This window comes from Babylonia areolata, chromosome 26 (assembly GCF_041734735.1).
Source record: "Babylonia areolata isolate BAREFJ2019XMU chromosome 26, ASM4173473v1, whole genome shotgun sequence".
NCBI lineage: Eukaryota > Metazoa > Mollusca > Gastropoda > Neogastropoda > Buccinidae > Babylonia > Babylonia areolata.
The window spans coordinates 31,988,131-32,009,798 of NC_134901.1; the positions used below are offsets into that span (position 1 = coordinate 31,988,131).

General features: G+C 41.1%; 1 protein-coding gene across 1 annotated transcript in view; it reads left to right on the forward strand.

The window, feature by feature from the left end:
- LOC143300719 (2,5-dichloro-2,5-cyclohexadiene-1,4-diol dehydrogenase LinX-like) overlaps positions 1 to 21,668 on the forward strand; it is an 86,759-nt gene that overhangs the window by 29,805 nt on the left and 35,286 nt on the right. Inside the window, exons 3-5 of the mRNA XM_076614597.1 lie at positions 10,921 to 11,060; positions 11,918 to 12,010; positions 17,276 to 17,414. Coding sequence (XP_076470712.1) covers positions 10,921 to 11,060; positions 11,918 to 12,010; positions 17,276 to 17,414 — 372 coding nt within the window. The remainder of the gene's footprint in view (positions 1 to 10,920; positions 11,061 to 11,917; positions 12,011 to 17,275; positions 17,415 to 21,668) is intronic.

The following is a 21,668-nucleotide window of genomic DNA, read 5'->3' on the forward strand; positions in this document are numbered from 1 at the left end:
GTCCTTTGACAACTTCATCAAAGACCTATGACTGATCATGATGGACTGTGACTACACAGATAATGATGACATTATGGTCGACAGTATCATCGATGGAGTGCATGACAAAAAAACTCAAGGGGAAGCTCTTACTCTTGCCCAGGCTATAGAAATTGGCCAACAATATGAACTGTCACAGAAACAACTCCACACTGTTCGTGATGAGTCAGAAGTATCTGGAAATGCTGTCAAAGGAAAGAAGCAACAGGAATCTTGCTTTGCTCAAGAGGAAATCAAAACTGCTGCCAGTGCCGTCACAAAGAAAAAAACCCCCACAAACTACAACAGCAAAAGACGTGAGCCATTGCTTTCACTGTGGTGGAGATCCCAAACACCACAGAACAAGAGGGAAATATCCAGCGATGGGAACATGTACAAATGTACAACCACTGGAGGAAAGTCTGCAGAAGTCGTCGCGCTGTCCACATGTTAGCTGCTGATTCAGTCAGTTTCTGAACCAGAAGTCCTGATGATCCACAGCACTGTGGTTGGTAACATGAAGGATGACAGATGGAACCAAATCATGTCATTCCACGGGAAAAACATCAAATTCAAAATTGACACTGGAGCAAGATGTAACACACTCACAATCCGAAACAGCCAAAAAATTTCTCACTGCGTTGAGATCAGTTCCTCAGATAAAATTCTGCGCACTCTTATCATAATATCCAGCCCATTGGCACAGCAGATCTGCCAGTCCTGTGCAATGGGAAATTTGTCAATGCCCAGTTCCAAGTCATCAACATTGACCAAGAGAACATTATATCTGGCACAACCGCAGAAAGTCTTGGTTTCATTGCCCGCCTGTGAACATTAGATTCTGTAGCTTACGCTCACACCACACCTTGCTTTGATGAGTTTCCCGAGCTACAGCGTACAACTGGGACACTACCAGGGGAGTACAGCATTAAGCCAAAGCCAGGTGCAAAAGGGGTCGTCCACCCAGCACGTCGTCAACCAGCAGCGCTGCGTGAAAAAATCATCAAGAAGCTTCATGAAATGGAAGCAGATGGACACATCGCCAAAGTTGAAGAACCTACCGAGTGGGTAGTTCAATGACTGTCTTTGTCTGAAATGACAAAGTTAGAGTCCTCATTGATCCCAAAGATTTGAATGCTGCTAGACAACGTGAACACTACCCAATGTGCACAGTTGAAGAGATTATAGCAGACATTCCAGACGCTAAAGTATTTTCAAAATTGGATGCAAAAAGTGGATTTCTGCAGATAAAATTGGATGAAGCATCATCAGTTTTGACCACATTCAACACCCCTATTGGAAAATCCAGAAGTGGTCTAACGGATCATGGACCAAATGCTTGAAGGAATCAAAGGAGGATATGCAACAATGGACGACATTTTGGTCACGGGTCGTGACACTGAACATCAAGACCATGTACTGAAAAGGGTTGCAGAAAGAGCCACAAGCTGCAATCTGAATTTGAAGCCAGAGAAACTGTACATCCGACAGCCCAGTGTTCCACACGTCAGTCACCTCCTCACAGCTGAAGGACTAAAGCCCAACCCAGCAGAAGCGAAAGCTGTACAAGAAATGCCAGCTCCAGAAAACAAAGATGATGTCAGGCACTTCCTGGGGTTTGTCATGTACCTTAGCAAATTCATTTCAAATCTGAGTGAAGAGAGTGCCCCACTTCGTGACCTACTGAAAGATGTTTTATTTGACTGGCAGAAAATTCATGAACAATCATTCACAAAACTAAAAAGCCTCTGCTGCAATCACCAAGTCCTCAAGTACTACAACGACAATGCCCCTGTTGAAATTCACTGTGATGCCAGCCAGCATAGTCTAGGAGCTGTTCATATCCAGGATGGGAGACCAGTAGCCTACACATCACGAACTATGACCAACACAGAGAAACGCTATGCTGAGATTGAAAAGGAAATGCTGTCCATCGTCCATGCCTGTAACAAAATTCCACTGTTACATCTTTGGTAAAGAAGTTACAGTCTTCAACGACGACAAACCACTTGAGCAAATTTTCTGCAAGCCACTCCTGTCAGCGCTAATGCGTTTGCAACCCATGCTACTCCATCTGCAGTGGTACAGTCTGCGAGTGAAGTATCAAAAGGGCTGTCACATGCAACTGCCAGACACTCTTTCATGTGCACACCTACTTGAAGACTCAGCTGAAATATCACACATAGACAGTGGACACATACGCACCAATTACAAAAGAAAAGTATGCTCAACTGCAACAGTGTACTCGGCAAGAACTTGGTCAGTTACAAGCCCTGATCTTCGATGGTTGGCCAGAAGGAAGGGTTGTCGTACCGACGAGGATGCAACAGCTTTGGGATTCAAGATATCAATTGGCAGTGACAGATGGCATCATTTTCAAAGGGTCCAGGATCGTCATTCCACCCAGTCTCCAGAAACAGATGCTGGCTCTCATCCACGAGTTCCACCTTGGGATAGTGAATTGTAAACAGTGAGCCAGAGAAGTGATTGATTGGCCATCAATGAACTCGGACATTGAAGAGAACATACATAATGGCAGCAAATGTGCATAATTCAAAAGGAAACCGTCCGCTGAGCCACTTCTGCCCATACCAGTTCTAGATCTTCCATACGCTGAAGTCGGGACTGACATCTTTGAATTCCAGGGGAAGAACTACCTTCTGACTGTAGATTACTACTCGAAGTTTATTGAAGTGGATGAGCTGAAAAACGCTAGCTTTGAATTTGTCATTCAACTGCAGAAGTGTCAGTTTAGCCGCCATGGGATTCCATCATCTTTGAGAAGTGCCTGCGGAACACAGTTCACAAGCCAGCAGTTCTCCAACTTCTGCATGAGTTATGGAATCAGTCATAAAACATCAAGCCCACACTTCCAGAGCTCCAATGGAGAGGCTGAACGTGCTGTACAAATAGTGAAAAGATTGTGAAGAAAAAATAAAGACAAGCATCTCACCTTGCTCGACTATCAAACAACACCCAGGGTTGGCATCAGTCTCTCTCCTGTGCAACTCTTGATGGTACGATGATCACGAAACAAACTGCCAACTCCTCGAAGTATTCTTGCCCCTTCATATGATCGCCAAGATATCAAGCAGTGTATGAAAATTGAAAAGCCCAAACAAAAGTTTTACCATGATGAACGAAGCACTCATCGTTTCATCCAGGGGATCAGTTCCGCATGGCTCCACTCCCAGGCACCACAGAATGGAACCCAGCTGTTGTAGTAGGACACCACACATCACCAAGGTGATACCTTGTACAGTCCGAAGGAAACATATACCGTCGGAAGAGACGTCATTTGCAACGTTCAACACCAACAGCAAACCACACTCCACCAACATTACCAGAACTATCTGCTGCACCAGAGTCTGACTGCATCACTGACCCACAAGTAAACCAACCCTTGCCTGCGGAGATAGCAGAAGCATCACCTGGACGCCCTCAGCGAGCACCTGCAATGGATTCTCCTAATGGTGCATACTGTACGCATTCTGGACGTGAAGTCCATCCGCCTCAGAGACTGGACTTGTAGCTGTTTTGACGTCTTCATCACAAATTGGACTCGCCTGCGTCGTCCTGTTGTTTTGCGTTCATTTGTTCGGAATTCATCATGATTCCTGTTGAAGTTCTTTATTTTTCATGCAGGGAAAGATGTAACATATTTGGTGTGAAACTAAAATACGTGAAAGTACGCAACTACCATTGTGAGTGCGGACTAGTCGCCTGACAGGCAGGCTCTTTTGCTCTCTCAAGTTTTTAGTGGTTGTTTTATTCCCTGCGTTTTAAATCGTGTTTATATCTGTCAGACTCTACATAACAGAGAAAAATATGGCTCAGTTGGTTTCCTCTTTTGTCCTGTCCAGACTGGATTACTGCAATTCCACTCTTGCAGGTTTACCATCTTCCTCCATCAACAGATTCCAGAAAATTCAGAACAATGCTGCACGACTGGTTCTCGCCAAAAAGAAATCTGATCATGTTACACCTCTGTTGAATCGGTTACACTGGCTTCCGATTGAGTCCCGCATTCACTATAAGTTAGCAACACTCGCCTTCAAACGTTTTGACAAGTCTCTTCCATTCTCCTCTGTACTGGAAATATATGAACCACACAGAACATTAAGATCCAGTTCTGAAAAGCTGCTTAAAGTTCCAAGGACTAATCTGAAACGCGCTGGAAATAGGTCTTTCAGAGCTCAGGTTCCCCAAGTGTGGAACTCTCTACTTTCATCTCTTAGAAATGCCTCTGATCTACATTCATTTAAGTCAGATCTGAAAACTTACCTTTTCCGTAAGCATTTTCGTTCTGGGCGGAACGGTTAAACCAATGTATGCCTGTTAACAAGTATCTTTGTACTAGTATTTTTGTAGTCCTGTTTTAATGCATTGTGTATTTTATGTAGTTTTGGTCTTTGATGTGATGGTGTTTTTTCTATCTGGTTATTTTTAATGGGCGCGCGCGTGTGTGTGTGTGTGTGTGTACGTATGTGCGTGCGTACGTGCGTGCATATGTTTGTGAGGGTACAGTGCTCTGGTACGCGTGTGTAAGTGTGCAGTGTTGATATGTAATGTCAGCGTGTGTGTGTCTGTGTGTGTCTAGGGGAGGGACAGCTGTATGTGTGTGTGTGTGTGTGTGTGTGTGTGTGTGTGTGTGTGTGTGTGTTCTATGAAATGCATTTTGTTTTAATCAAACCTTATTTACTTCATAGCTTTTATAATCTGATTCATCTCTTAAGTGTGCTTTTTCATTCATATGAACACACTGGATGTTTTCCATTGTCAGATAGTGGTTGATATGTTTTTTAAGGCATGTTTATAGTCAACTGGATGATATAAGGCACTTTGAGCAGCATTGGTGCTGGATATCGCGCCTTTGAAAAACTATGCATTATTATTATCATTATTATTATTATTATTATTATTACCAGGGAATGAGGAACAATAACTCAGCTTTCAACAGACGTTCATGGCTCATTCAGTATCGTTACACTGACTCTCAAAGTCCCACATACTGAGCACATGGATGGCGTCAATGTTGATGAAATTAACAACGATTTGACGTCAATAATTCTTTGCGCAGCAAAATCAGCTTTACTGGAAAAATTACAAGAAGTCGGCCAAAGGTTTGAGTCTTTACCATTGAAGTAAAGCAGCTTGTAAGCGCAAGGATACCCGCAGACACGACTCCTTGATATTGGAAACAAACAATATAAAAAGTAACAAGACAATCGTATCGTAAAACAAAGAAAAAACTGGTATGGTAAGTGAAAAACAATGAGAAAAGAAAATCATTATTGGAAAGAAGTGAAGGAGTCTCCTGAGACTAGATTTAGATCATGTGTTTGAACGTTTAAAAAATAAATAATGCAAGCTAAGTGACACCTGACAATGTCCAAGACATTTTTCTGCACTTCCATACTATACACTGGGTCCCCATTGAAGCGAGAATTGAATACAAAGTTGCATGTCGCTGCTATTCTGCTTTCCACCCCAAGGGACCTACCTATCTTTCTGACCTAATCAGTGCTTACACTGCCCAAGAACTCTCGGCTCTTCCTCTGACTGTTACCTTCTAAAACATCCTCGTGTCAATACAAGAACCTATGGTGAACAATCTTTCATCTTTGCTGCTCCTCATATCTGGAACAACCTTCCTCATCATATCAATGCATCTTATTCTATCTCTGCCTTTCGCTTTTCACAAAAAAAACTCATCTTTTTAAAAATTTCTCGGCTTCCTTCTCCAACACCACCCATGTCAGCTCACTTTGGCTCACGAATGAGAGAGGGAGAGTAAGGGGCGGGGGTGGGGGTGGGGGAGGAAAAGGGTTTTTTGAGAAAGAGTGTCGTAAATAATTCATGAAATTTGTAACTTTTTCTTTCATGTGAAGCGCCCTGAGCTCTGAGAGAGAGAGAGAGAGAGAGAGAGGTGCTATATAAATGGACAATTATTATTATTATCATTATTCCTGTTCTTATATTATCTATGAAATTGTTTTGTATTTTCATTTGATAAAAGATGTAAATTCCTATTGTCTTTTTTTAAATTTTTTATAAATGTTGTCACATTTTAGCATTGGTAGTAGAAATTGTATGCAACAGTAGTCCAGGTATTTGTCTCAAATTCAAATGATAAACACAAATTACATGTTCTTCATCTTCAGTGACTTCACATCAGCTGCAAAGTTTATCCTGATTATTGTTGAAAAATGATTGAAATACTGGTCCCTTGTAAGTTAATAGTCAAGCGTAATTTGACAATGCAGTCTCTAAAACAATTTATGTCCAAAAAATCGAAACATCTTTCACTTTCAAAAGTAACTTTAAATGTGTTTCAGTAATCATACATCTCTTTCTACCATATAGAACTTTCCATTCTAAGAGGTAGATATATGTCAGGCATTAAGGAAATAAACGGGTTTTTGCACCCAACCCCTTGTTGCAGAAAAAAACTAACCCAAACCCAAGGTTAAAGAGTGTATATTTTGTGCAAGAGACCCAACGCTTTTTCCCATTATTTTCCAGGTAACCAGCATGGTATATGCCTGTTTAGGAGACGTCTGTTGCCCATTTAATACTCTTAACCGGTATATTTCAAAGGGGGTTGTCTCGGTAATGTCTCCATCGCACTAACTGAAACTGATTTTCTAAAACGCGAAAATAATCTCAGGGTATTAGGGTAAAATTCTTATACACTACGAAATATTCTTTCCTCCGCCACTCTCAGACTCCAATACCATCACCCCGCACCTCTCTCCTGTAAGAGAAGACCAAAGGGAGAGGGAGAGTGCACGCGAACTGCGTTCCACCACCCTCAGACTCCCCGCACCTCTCTCCTGAGAGAGAAGACCAAAGGGAGAGGGAGAGTGCACGCGAACTGCGTTCCACCACCCTCAGACTCCCCGCACCTCTCTCCTGAGAGAGAAGACCAAAGAGAGAGGGAGTGTGGGCGCGAATTGCATTCCACCACCAATACCCCTCACCCCGCACCTCTCCTGAGAGAGAAGACCAAAGAAAGAGGGAGAGTGGGCGCGAATTGCACCGCATCGAGTACAAGGTTGTTCGGTAGGTGTGGGCAACATCTGTGGTACAGTGTCAAAGGAAACCTAGTAATAGTGTCTCAACGTTTAGCAAAAAGTGGTGCTACCAGCACGTTGCGCCATTGACACGTGGTGCAATTAACACGCAGCGCTGTTGACACGTAGCGCACTTTAAACCAAAAACAGTAGTGCTGTCAACATGTAGTGTTCTTGGACGTTGTGATATGGACACGAAGCGCTATTGACAGTAGGTCTAACGGTAAGTACCCTCTCATGCAGGCATTGTTAACGCTGAATTGTCGCCTCCGTTGCTTTGTCGTCGGCGACCTCTAGGTCGGCGACAGTTCAGCGAGACCACTGACAAATCAGCCTGTCACAGAACCACCAAGTTCTCGCCTGTCGTTGATATATCAGCGGACTGGCGACATTTCAGCGGATTGGCGGATTTGTCGTCCTTATTTTCTTCACTGGCTGTTCATAACCAACAGTTTGTTTTGCTTTGGGGGTGGAGAGGGGGTGGTATTCTGTGCATTTGCGTGTGAAGCTCGGAAGCAAGTCTATGTTACTCCAGATATTCCCCTGGGTATATGTTCTCCAAGATCAATATTCCCCCAATTTGTTTTTCCCCCAGGTAGCCATGGTCAGTGGCAGTCACCAGTGGTAATCAGTGGTCAGTATTCAGCAGTGGTCAGCAGTGGTCAATGGCCATAATGTTCAGTGGTGACCAGTGGTCAGTAGTGGACAGCAGTGGTCAGTAGTGGTTAGCAGTGGTCATTGGTAGTCAGTGGCCAGCAATAGTCAGTGGTCAGTGGCCATTGGTGGCTAGAGTTGGTCAGTAGTGGTCATCGGTCAGTAATAGTCAGCAGTGGTCAGTGGTCTGTAGTTGTTAGTATTAGTCACTGGTGGTTTGTAGAGGTCAGTGGTGGCCAGTAGCCGTCCGCGGTGACCAGTGGTCAGTTATGGTCAGCAGCGGTCAGTTGTGGCCATGGGTGGTACGTAGTGGTCAGCAGTCAGATATGTCAGCTGTGACCAGTGGTCAGAAGTGGCCACTGGTCACTAGTGGTCAGTGGTGGTCAGCAGTCAATTATGGTCAGCGGCCAGTGGTGATCAACGGTCAGTTTGGGGCAGTCATGGTCAATGGTCAGTTGTGGTAAACAGTGGTCAGCAGTGGACTGCGATCAGCGGTGGTCAGTTGTCAATGGCGGTCAGCGGTGACCCGTGGTCAACGGTGGTCAGTGGTGGTCCATGGTGACCAGTGGTCAGTAATTGTCGGCAGTGGCCAGCGGTCAGTGGTGGTCAGTAGTGACAGGCGGCCAGCAGTAGCCAATGGTCAGTGGTGGTCAGTGGCTAGAAGCAGTGACCAGTTGTCATTGGTAGTCAGCAGTCTGTAGTGGTCAGCAGTGGACGCCAAGGTCAGTGGTCAGCTGTGGCCATGGTAAGTGGTCAGTAGTGGTCAGTGATCATCGGTGGTCAGCAGTCAGTAGGGGTCAGTGGTGATCAGTAATGATCAGTGGTCAAAACCGGTAAAAGTAGGTACTAATATTACATAAGATGTAGTGGTCAGCAGTGGTTCTAGACCTGGGGTAATATAGACATGGGCGGATATAGACATAGGGCACATTTACCCGTGGGAATATAGACCTGGGGGAACAAAGAGCCGGAAAACATAAAAAGATATGTGGGAGCACAGACCTGGGGAGACTTTGACCTGAGTGAAAGAAATTCAGGGAAACATTGACCAAGGGGAACATAGGATGACCCTTCTAAACTCTTGCGCGCAAATACACATGTATTATCTTTGTTACATTCGATCTTTTTTTTTTCATCTTTCTGTCTTTCGTTAATTCATTCATTTCTTCTTTCCCCTCAATTCGTTTTTAAATCTATTTCCGTCATTTTCTTTTCTTGGTTAGATTGCCATTGTTTCTTTTCTGTTTCAGTCCTTACTTCCTTCCCCAATTTCTTATTTCATTGCTTTCTTTTTCTTTCTTTCACTCCCTGCTTCTTCACTGCATTCTTTTTTGACTTTTTTTCGTCTTCAACATCATCAATACACAGCAAAACAAACGGCAGCAATTTGGCGTTTCGGAGCAAACGCTGATTTGTCGCCTATAAGCTGAATTGTCGCCGATTGGCGACAAATCAGTGGTTAACTGAGCTCCGCTAAATTGTCACCGGCGACAATTCAGCAGAGGTGGTGACAATTCAGCGGTTAACTGTCTCAAGGTTTAACTCTGCACTGCTTTGCAAAGCAGTACGTTCACAAACAGGAAACTGTATCATCATCATTTCGTCTTCTTTGATTTTTGTCAAAGTGGGGGCTGAGCGTTCACTGGGTATTTTACGCTATGCACAATTTTTATTCATCATCCAGAGACTGCAAGATAAACGGCGACAGTTCAGTGGCATTACTCCCACGCCGCTCATTCCGAGACCCCCATATACAGGCCACACACGGGTTTCTATGTCGCAGTCCAAACTCCGGCAGTCCACAGGGAACCATCGATGTTAGGTCGCCAGAAGGTCACGCACTAGAGGAGACCATGCACTACTGCTGAGTCACTTCGGTGGTGTTCAGTAGTGCCTGTTCTGATTTGACGTACTCAGGACACTACCTACTAAGCCCCCTATTGGCGACAATAATAGCTTAGTTGCAGAGCCAGAGTGAGCGAGCACCCCCTGAGTGGAGACCGCTACCAGGTCCCTCCATCTACAGTTCCACATGAATTTGCCGACACTGAACACCTTCAAGCACGGAAGTAGAAGGGTATTGAAACTGAGGTCATCACGAAAGCAGGGCATGAAAGGTCACATGACCTTGGACAGTCTTGCATTTATTGATGATGGAGGAGGGGGACGACGACGACGACGACGATGACGATGCTGATATGGAGGTCCATTAACCAGTAGAGTGCCTATAAGACGTCAGCTGACGTCCTACAAAAAGTATTGCCATTGTGCCTATAAGACGTCCACTGACGTCCTGCGTATGTTCTGATTATTCCTTCATTGGAGTTTGGTTCATTTCACTAAACACTCTGAACAGTTAGTTTGATGTGTCTGGATTATAAAAAAAACAAACTATTTAAATGGACATTCATCACCATTGTTTTTGTGCTAGAATTTTTTTTTGAATTATTACCCCCGAATCCTCAAAATCCCCTGGCAAGGGGAGAGCACTTTTTTTTTTTTTTTTTTTTTTTTTTTACAAAATTCTCTGGCACTGAACTGGTTACGGTTTGGGACTTCGTGACAAGGCTGTACTCTGTTCTTCCTGTCATAATGATATCCCGGCGTTAACCAGGCCCGAGAGAAACAGAAACTTGCAGTGTTGGTCAGGAAATTAGAGCAACACACCCTAAGACGCATCCGTGATGTGTATGATACTCAACTTTTCCGATTTAAGTCCACAGCACACTCAACTCTGGGTAGGAGTCGGCCGCAGGCCGAAAACCCCCACCTCCGTTGGGAATCGAATCCGCGTCCTCCCAGCAGTCAAACCGCGACGCTAACCACTTCGCCACGGCGGCTTCTTATGTCTATATTTATTTATTTGCTGGAATGGATTTTTCTGCCAGGGATAACTCATCTGTTGGTGTGAATCTTCGTTCACAGCGTTAATATATTTTCTTTGTTTTTGTTGTTGTTTCGTCTAAAAAACAAACAAACCAAAAAACAAAATCAAATAAAAACAACAACAACAACAAAAAAAAAACCACACACCAAAATTCAGTGTGTGTGTGTGTGTGTGTGTGTGTGTGTGTGTGTGTGTGTGTGTTCGATAAAGACCTCTCCTGAAGGGGCATTACAAAGAGACTTATCGCCCACTTCTGCTAATATGTGTGTGGTGACTGTCCGGCAGGGTCCAGTGCAGGAATAGGAGCGGGGGTTGCTCAGTACCTGGCAGCGCGAGGAGCCCGCCTGTCTCTTACTGGCAGAGATGACAGCAAACTGGACAACGTGAAGCAGAAATGTGTGGAAGCGGGATTGAAACCAGCTGATGTTAGTCTCTGCCCCTTCCCCCTCCCCCACCTCTGGCTTTGTTTTCGTATGGGAGAATAAAAGTGGAAGTGTAGAAAATATTTGTATCTTTCTATAATCTGAGATTGTGTAACTGATATGTGCAAGCTTTCAATATAGTCAGAACTCCTGTTTTAAGAAACCGCACCACTGAAAACAAAACAAAACAAAAAAAAAAGTTAATTGCCCATTTTGTCCTGAAACAGAAGAATCTGAATTGAAATTTATCTTGGTGTGTGCCCAGCATCGGCTAAGTCATTAAGAAACATTTTATATTGATCCTTTATTGCACACACACACACACAAACACACACACACACACACACACACACACACACTGAATATTGGTGTGTTTTTTGTTGTTGTTTTTATTTCGTAAAAACAACAACAACAAAACTTTGCGAAGTAGGAAAAGAATTACACATAATCTGTCATTCGCATTTATATTCAGTCAAGTTTAACATATTTTTTGTTTTGCCCGCCATGAGATGTAACTCTGAAAGTTTGCTCTGAATCCGGTTTTTACGTCTCACACATAGTGGTGTGATTAATTTTCACATCTAATTATTATCATGTTAAAATGAATCGATGAATAAATAAATAAATAAATACATAAGCAAACGAACGAATAGATAAATAAATAAATAATGAATGAATGTGAAACACCGCATCTTTAGTAGGCGTGTGTGTTATGGTGAAGAATGAAATAAATCTTTGGGTTTGGGGCACCCGTTCTTCCTCTTCATTCTCTCTCTCTCTCTCTCTCTCTTTATGTATATATATATATTATATATATATGTATGTATGTGTGTGTGTGTGTGTGTGCGTGTGTGTGGCAGGTGCTGACCCTCAGTGGAGACCTGACAGACGACAAATTCCGAAGTCAGCTGGTGTCCAGCACAGTGCAGACATTTGGGCAGCTGGACGTGCTGGTCAGTTACATCTCTCCCCTTCCTCCACTTCCCATTTTCTCCACAACCTTGTTCTCCCCGACCCCCCCCCCCCTCCCCCCCCCGCATCCCCCCTCCCGTTTCACCAACTCTCAACCGTCCATTTTCCCCATCCCACACGTTTTAGGAGTGAATAGGATTCAATGTCTGTGTCTGTGTGCGTGCGCGCGTCTGTCTGTCTGTTTTGGCCTATCAGTGTAACTATTCGATTGACTGTTTGACTGTTTGTCTGTCTTATCTCTCTGGATTTTGTTATTTTTTGTCCAAACCACGAAGGACAATTTAGTGAACTCGTGTCGATGACACCACAGTGAACAAATATTTTTTTCTTCTTTTTGTTATGATGATTCGGGTAGACAGGCAAACATTCAGACATACAACAGACATGTCAGTAGAGTCATGTCATTTGTCACAGACAAGCATCACAGACATAACAGATTTTGTTCTCACGCTTCGTTTTGCCATTGCTGAATCTATGTTTTTGCGGAGTAGGTTTTGAATGTTGAATTTGAAAGATGGTACTGAGTCAATATTTTGATGGACGAAGGGAGAAAGGCTCATGCACGTGCAACAGACTTGCACTTCAGATTGCAATCACAATGTCAGTCTGGCGCACTTTATTTTGTTGACTTACAATTTTGGCTGATTTTGTATTTATGCATAGGTTATCGATTGTTAATCCCTTTTTGGCATAAAAGCCAAATAGGCTATATTGTCAATAAGGACTTCTCTTCTCTCCCCCCCCCCTCTCTCTCTGTCTCTCAGAGAACAAATCTGATATTTGTCTCTATGAAGCTGAGTTCCATAACGTTTTAGGGGTAGTAAATTCATAACAACCTGTCGTGGTCTGAACATATAGGAATGATACGCAATGCTCTCTCTAAAAAGATATATCAGCTATCCAAGATTAAACATTTATTTGATATTTATTCCCGTAGAATGTTTTTCCATGCCTTCATTGAATCTCAGATAAAGTATGCATCTGGCAAGCTAAAATTTTCTCAAACCTCTGCTAAGTCTTCATCGACTTGCTCAGAAATTCGTTTTACTGAAATCTTTCTTATCCTTTACAGCCAATGCAATGTTGGGAATTTTTTCCATTGAAATTGAAACTCAAGTATAGCAAAGCAGTTTGTTCAAAATGTTCAAAACATTATCTGATTGTACCCCACCATCAATTACTAGTTCCTTTCGTTTTAATAATAATCGCCATGCTCATAAGTTAATGCTGCCTCTTCCGAACCCCTTTCGCTGCCAGGAAAATAAGATTTAAGTGAAATCTATTTGCCAGGGTTTTTTCACAAAAAAACGGGTATAAATTTTCAAAAAATTCTGTGCTTTGTTATTGGAGAAAGACCCATAAAAGTATATATTTTCTGAAAGGGAAATAAATAAAGAATACAAAACACATGATGTTTTCCCATTTTATTCATTTTAAGTGGCATGCTGTTGTTTTGAAATCAGTGTTTTGTTTTTTGTCACATTTTCAACTTGTTCATTACAAACATTAGTCTGGTAATTTGCACAAAAATATCATTTTCTGGCCAAATGGATATCTGCACACACAAAATCATACTAGAACAACCACAATATAAAAAAAAAACTGAAAAAGAAATAGATGCATTGTGACTTCTGCAAGTGATAATATGGATGTGAGGCCACGCCCCCTCAGTCTCCACACCCTTCCTCTTCACCCCTCTCACACCGTCACTTCATCAGACCGCGTTGGCTGAGTGCCAAGAAAATAGCTCATACGGTGCCCTGCTAAAAATTCGGTGACCTGTCGTCTGCTAGAGTTGAACAGCCTGCATCACTCACTGATAGTTTTATCTTGGCCACTCTCTTGATTGCTCCCTTTATTTTCTATCAAATCGTCCTATAAATGTTCACCACTGTCTTCTCCTTCGAATTTATGCTCCAATTCTTTCTGAGCATCAGCTAAAGAAAGAAATCATGGTTGATTTAGTTCGTCACGATCGCATGTCTTGAGCACGGCGTCAGTCCGACATTTTGTTGAGCGAGCGAGGAGAGAAGTCAGGCAAACACTTGGACAGTGACCCAACCAAAACGTTCAAATAAAGGACTGCTTCATGACGTAGATGGGGTTTCTAGCTATGAATAGAATCTAGGGAGATTCCCCAGGCTAAAGCTACCACTATTTTTGCCAAGGAAGTGAATGCAAACCAGGGAAAAGTCAGAATATTTCGATGACGAGTTATCTCGTCATGCAGGCAGCGAAGCATACATGCTTGCCATGACGAGTTATCTCGTCATGCAGGCAGCCTAGGGGTTAAAATCCAGCCTCACGTTTTCTTGTGGTTTGCTCTGGAACGATATAACCACCTCATTGAATAAAGTTAGAATGTTTATCATTCTCGTTTAATGAAAGAAGCTGCCGACACCTCCAAATGGTTTTGTTTGAAATACTCTCATCCTCTTGTTCGGTCTCTCTGTTTCACTCTGACTGCAACTGTAGGCTTTATCATTATATACAGGTGCATGTTTACGAATGTACTTGTGTGCATCCTAATGTCTCGTGTGTACTTCATCATCGTCGTCGTCATCATCATCATCATCTCTCTCTCTCTCTCTCTCTCTCTCTCGCTGTGCACTTCAGTCATGTATATTTGTATACATTTTTGTCATGAATGCAAGTGTTATTTGTATTTGCATTTCTTTTTGTCACAGCAGATTTCTCTGTGTGAAATTCGGCCTGCTCTCCCCAGGGAGAGCGCGTCGCTACACTACAGCGCCACCCTTTTTTTGTATGTTTTCCTGCGTACAGTTTTATTTGTTTTTCCTATCCAAGTGGATTTTTCAACAGAATTTTGCCAGGAACAACCCCTTTGTTGCCGTGGGTTCTTTTACGTGCGCTAAGTGCATACTGCACACGGGACCTTGGTTTATCATCTCATCCGAATGACTCGCGTCCAGACCACCACTCAAGATCGAGTGGAGGGGGAGAAAATATCGGCGGCTGAGCTGTGATTCGAACCGGCGCGCTCAGATTCTCTCGCGTCCTAGGCAGACGCGTTACCTCTAGGCCATCACTCCACTTGGTTATGTACCTGTGAATGTTTACTATGTATCTGAATGTATTTGAATGTCATGTTTGTATTTTTATAACCTTTTGGTATTTTGTGAAAATTTTTGTTTAAATTCTCATTGCCCCAAGGACTGGGCGTAGAAAGTATATGCATGCTCACTCCACTTCCCACGTGAAGAAAAGTTCGTTCGTTCGTTTTTTCTCTCTCTCCTCCATCTATCGCCCCCTCCCCCTCCCTCGACCCCTCCACCCCAACCCCTCTAAAATGAACATACTGTAGAATCCACGCGAAGGAGGAAAGGTAAGGCGAGACATAGATGAATGACTATTCAGTGCGTAAGGCAGGGAACTGTGGCTCAGCAGAAGACTGACTGACTGACTGACTTACTTAGGCCCTTCGCTCCCTGTGTATCAAGCAGTCAAACGTATGTGTAATGTTGTGAACTAAAGGAAAGGTGCAAGACATAGAGATATATGTAGTCCTGGTTTGTTTTCACTTTTCATTAACGACCTTGCAAAGGACATTAAACATTGTGGCAAAAGGGTGTTCAGTTTATTCCTTATCTCATTGAAATATCAATTCTTTCACTTTCTGACACTGTACATGGTCTTCAAAATCAGACCTTTTTATTTTATTTTAATACAATACTGCCAGTCGATTGGGTCTCATTGTAAACTTAATTAACTCCAACGTCATTGTATCTAAAATGGACGATCTCGCAAAACATGCAAAGAAAAGAGGTATAGGAATTTGGAAATTATTGTGGAGTTTTGGAGAGGTCTCCGTTTGTCTTCTTTACGCTTTTTGATGTACAGATCCAGCGCATGTTAACATTCGGTGCGGGAATATGGGGTCTGACTACAGACCTGGATCCAGTTCACAAAAAACACCTGTTTGCTTTGAACAGATTCTTAAATACTGTTCTCAGAACTCCAAATTGTATGGTTTATGGCGAAACAGACAGATGCCCATTACACATGAACTGTTTTGGGTTTTTTAATGCACAAGATTCCGGTGACGTGTCAAGACGCAGCATTACCGCTTGCCTTTTAAAGCATATAAGATGTTATGTTACCTACTGGAGCAGAATAGAATTACTGCTACATTTTGTGTTGGTATGAGTTTGAAGTAGTTTGGATTGATCAATGAGTTGGCAATGAGAGTGCATTTCTTAAAGAATTTAAAGAAAGAATAATGTATTCATATACAATAGATTGGAAACATGAAGTTTCCTCTAAAGGACGTTTCACACCATATTCTACATTCAGATCAACATTGTCCTTATCAGTCTGCCTCTCCGAACTGAAACATGTGAGAGCAAGAAATCTTTTGGTCAGATCGCGGTAGGGTGTGTTTACTCTGAAGATAGATTCTGTGCATATAAAGTCTAAACGTGAGTGCATTTTGTACTGAAGTGCTCCAAGTACACAGAACAAAGAGAACAATACATTCATTAAAAAAAAAAAAAATATATATATATATATATATATATTACAGCAGTTCATCAAGTTTTAAGATTTCTTTTCTTCTTGCTTCTAGCCATAAGCCAATATTACTACGCATAACTTATTATGTTTTTAAGGCATTTCATAAAACGTTCTTTGTAAATTATCAAAATGGACAAAAGGTAATCCTTTTTTATACTAGTTTTGAAAAGGCATTCTATTTTGCTGACTTCTGTGTCCTTTTCATATCATTTCTATTGTGTATTTGTATTACGTGTATTATATATAAATATATATTATATATAAATGTTAATTAATGTTTTGTGTATGTGCTCATCCATTGAAATCGGTAACCCATTCAAACTCTCTCTCTCTTTCTGTGTCACACCCACACCCACACACACAACTGAATTGTTCAGACGCCACATTTACAGCCCCCCCCCTCCCCCCAAAAAACAACAACTACAACAGCAAAACAACAACAACAACACCAACAACAAAATAACAATAACATTCGACAACTTATCCAGAATATTCTTTCAGCGTTCCATTACAATGTGGTTCTTTCCATACACGCATCATGTTTCAATTTTCTTTTTCAAAATGTGACGTATTCAGCGTCCCAGCACAAACGCCCTCCGAACCCTCTTTTCTGTTTTTTTTCCTCTTCACATACACACATGTGCGCGCATCACGATGTCATGTTGATGGCAAATAGTATGCGATGTGGTGTCCATAACTTTTGTGCTGTGTAGGTGAACAATGCGGGGATGGCCAAAGCGGGAATGGTAAGTGATCCAGGGATGGAGGAATACATGGACGTCTTCAACCTCAATCTGCACAGTCAGGTGGCCATGGCCAAGTTGGCCGTTCCTCATCTGTTGCGTTCCAAAGGTAAGTTGGCCTCGCCCCTCCCCCCACCAGTACAGTGCATGACGTTTCACTTCACATCCCAATTTAACTATTGATTCTGTCTCGTGTCTACTAACCATCACCTTTGTCAGTTTGGGTTAAGGTAGAGTTGAGTTTAACGACCTATCGGCGTTTGTGAAGAATTCTGGAAGTGGCAGAGAATTATGAAGAAAACATTAGCTAAAGAAATTTCAAGTGCATCCCTGCATACACACATTTGCTTGCACACAGAGCACAAATCCGCACACAAAACATGGCATTCATGCACACACAGACACACACAGACACTTACAGACAGAGACACCCCCATCCCCGCACGCATACACACACACATATACACACTACGTACATGCACACACGCGAGCACGCGCACGCGAGCATATTTGATGTAAATACGTATTTCTTGCAATGCACAACGTATTTCAATTTAGGATAAGTGATGTGGGTTTTTTCTTCTTTTTTTTCTAATCGCTTTTAAAACTTTTCTGTCGTCTCGGACGGTTATACCTACGTGAACAGAAAAGTGCACACACACACACACACACACACACACACCAAATACACACACTATATATATACACACAAGAAGAAGAAGAAAAACCCACATATTTTCTTTCACTACACAATTGCATTGTAGAAATAAACAAATAATCAAACGGAAAAGGTCATTCTCTTTCCAGTGAGATGATTCCTTCTCTCTTTCTTCCTTCTAAGGTTTTCTGGAGTAATTAATGGCAGCACAACACGGCGTGTCGTCGTCTCTCTTTCACTTTCTCGCTCACTGAAGTTGGGCTCATAATGGCTGTCGCGCGCGAGAGACGGTCGCTTCAAGCGGTCACGCGGTGAGCCTCAGGATGGGTCGTCCGTGCCCTAATCTGAATTTATAATCCAAGTTATTTTTCTCTTTCATTTTCACTTATCTATTATCTGTATGAAAATAACATCAATAAAGTGCTTCAAAATTCTTCCTTCATGTGGTGAGAATGACAAACTGAATAATACACCGACCGTGGTGTTTTAAAATTCCATATCAAACAAGAGAGGCAAGGCCTTCAAGACTCACTTGTGATACACTTTATAAAAAAAATCCAAGCTTTTTATGTATTGAGTATAATTTCAAAATGTAATGTTTAAGATGAGAAAGATCAGTCTAAAGCAAATTAAGTCCCCTGGCATTAATTACAGAGTAATTTCCCTTCTTTACTATCTGCACCAAAACGTTTGCAAAATAAATAAAAATTCCATGCTTAGCAAAAGAAGTTCCTGTTTGAACAAAAACATGATAATAATGACTGCTCTTGTTGTTGGGTCAAAATATCAGATCAAAGTGCCAAGTTTAGAGAATACAAAAAATATATATATGTAACAGTAAATGCAGTTTGCATATAATTAGGCTTCTTTTTTTTCTCTTTTTTTTTTGGTGCCCATCCCAGAGGTGCAATATTGTTTTAAACAAGATGACTGGAAAGAACTGAATTTGTCCTATTTTTATGCCTAATTTGGTGTCAACTGACAAAGTATTTGCAGAGAAAATGTCAATGTTAAAGTTTACCACACACACACACACACACAGACAACCGAACACCGGGTTAAAACATAGACTCACTTTGTTTACACAAGTGAGTCAATAAAAACCAAGATACGTGCTGCGTTGTCCTAGATACCAAACGTTTTGCCCAGTGACCAGAGGCGCATGAAGATCAGGATACTGTGGCTGCTGTTTGGAGAGCACAAATTGGTGACAGAAGGGGGAGAAGGGCAATGCCATTTAAATACAGATGTAGGTCATATCACACAATGTGTGTGAACGATGATAGAAAAAACAACAACAGAATTTGCTTTTTGGTTGTCGACAGGTACTCGAGACGTAGAATGTGTAATTCAATGCAACGCGCTGATGCTTTTAATCTCTTAAAACAAAATCTTCATATCCATTGGATTGTAAGGAAATTTGTTGGTTTGGTAATGCAAAGGAAGACTCACCATTTTAACGGAAAAGAGACGTAGAATGTGTTTTGTATCTTATATATATATATAATTTTTTTTTTTTTTTTTTTTTTTTGTAATACATATCTTATTTATTTTGAGGATACATACATGCACAGAGAAAAAAAAAAAAAAAAAAAAAAAACAGAACAAAAAAAACAAAAACAAAAACAACAACAACAACAACAAACAAACAAAGGAGCAAAAAAAAAAATATATATACACGACCAAAAAAGAACAATAAAAAACCAACCAACAAACAAAAATTAAAACAAAAACATACAAACAAACAAACACAGAAAATCCCCTAAAAATGCAAAGAACATAGTTCGAATCATAACACCAAATAGGAAATAGTATGAAAAAAATAAGTAGACAAAGAAAATTGCTTGTCATTATAAAGTTATCCGCTCTTCATGATCATTGTCCTCAGCTGGATATCTGACTGAACGATCTTGCAAAACATACAAAGAAAAGAGGCACAGGAATTTGGAAATTACTGCCACACCACTCACTTCACGCTCTATTTCAAACAAAACAAGAGAGGCAAGGCCTTCAAGACTCACTTGTGATACACTTTAAAAAAAATCTAATTGTTAAAATGTGTTCTGTATTTGTTATTATAAAACTTCGGGTAAAAAAAAATAAAAGAAAAAAAAAGTCCTAACCAGATTCGAATCCCGCGTGTTCGGGTGAGAAAAAACTGTCTTACCCATTACACTATCGTGGCTCCTTAACTGACGTTCTAAAATTTAATATTTGAACATACTTTTTTAAAGGGCGATAAATCAATGGCGGTATTCGCAGTGAGGACGCTGTTTAAATCATATTATTCTGGTATATCTTGGGCATTCAAAAAATCTTTAAGGGCAATAGAAAATTCTTTTTAAGTCCGCGGTAAAGGGGACGTGGCTATCGCCGCAATCACACTGCAACATTTAGCCGTTTTCTCTAGATCTAGACAGATGTACAAGTTTAGTTACACCCGCCGGGAATGTAGTACGACACGGTCGATTCAATTTCTCTTTTATGTTCATTCTAGTTTTATAGTTTTAAAGTTGATATGGAAATTGAGTATTTTGTTAAACTAATAACATGTAGAGCCAAGTACATGTACTTCTAAACGTCGTATGAAGTGAAAAGGACTTCATTTTGAGAAAAGTCAAGACTGGAAATTTTTTCGTTTCATCGTAATCAGTTCAAGGGTATTAACTCGCATGGTATACATTTTTTAACTGTGAATTCCGACTGATTCTGTGGATATTTTTATGGCGGTTTGGGGCATAATCCAGTAAGTGATGAGGTGTTCACAAATCTTTCTCTGAACAAATATTTAACGGTCTCCTTCTCCAACTTTCCATCACATGTTATCGTGTATTGTCCATTGAATATAGGATTGAACAGGCAGGTCAATAACTTGAAACAAAATGGCGTCGTTCGCGTTCGCGAAAAATATGAGCACGCACTTTGAATGTGTATAGGCCTAAATATGTGTACGCAATTGATTTTTGCCCATGACCTTCAGGGCTCAGCCAATAGATCTGTAAAGTCCACTCGTCATATTGATTTTAGTATTTTCCGAAAAAGACCACTTGGGCGAATGAACATAGTGAAAGCCCTGTACACTGAGAGTAAAACACACAAGCTTTTTATGTATTGAGTATAATTTCAAAATGTAATGTTTAAGATGAGAAAGATCAGTTTAAAGCAAATTAAGTCCCCTTACATTAATTACAGATTAATTTCTCTTTTTTACTATCTGCACCAAAACGTTTGTAAAATAAATAAAACTTCCATGCTTAGCAAAAGAAGTTCCTGTTTGAACAAAAAATGATAATAATGACTGCTCTTGTTGTGTCAGAATACCAGATCAAAGTGCCAAGTTTAGAGAATACAAAAAATATAAATATAACAGTAAATGCAGTTTGCATATAATTTGGCTTCTTTTTTAATTTTTTGTGCCCATCCCAGAGGTGCAATATTGTTTTAAACAAGATGACTGGAAAGAACTGAATTTGTCCTATTATGCCTAATTTGGTGTCAACTGACAAAGTATTTGCAGATAAAATGTCAATGTTAAAGTTTACCACAAACACACACATACACATACACACACACACACAGAGAGACAACCGAACACCTGGTTAAAACATAGACTCACTTTGTTTACACAAGTGAGTCAATAAAACTGATGAACAGTGACACAATTGGGCACACTGTATTTATTTGTATTTGTATTTGTATTTCTTT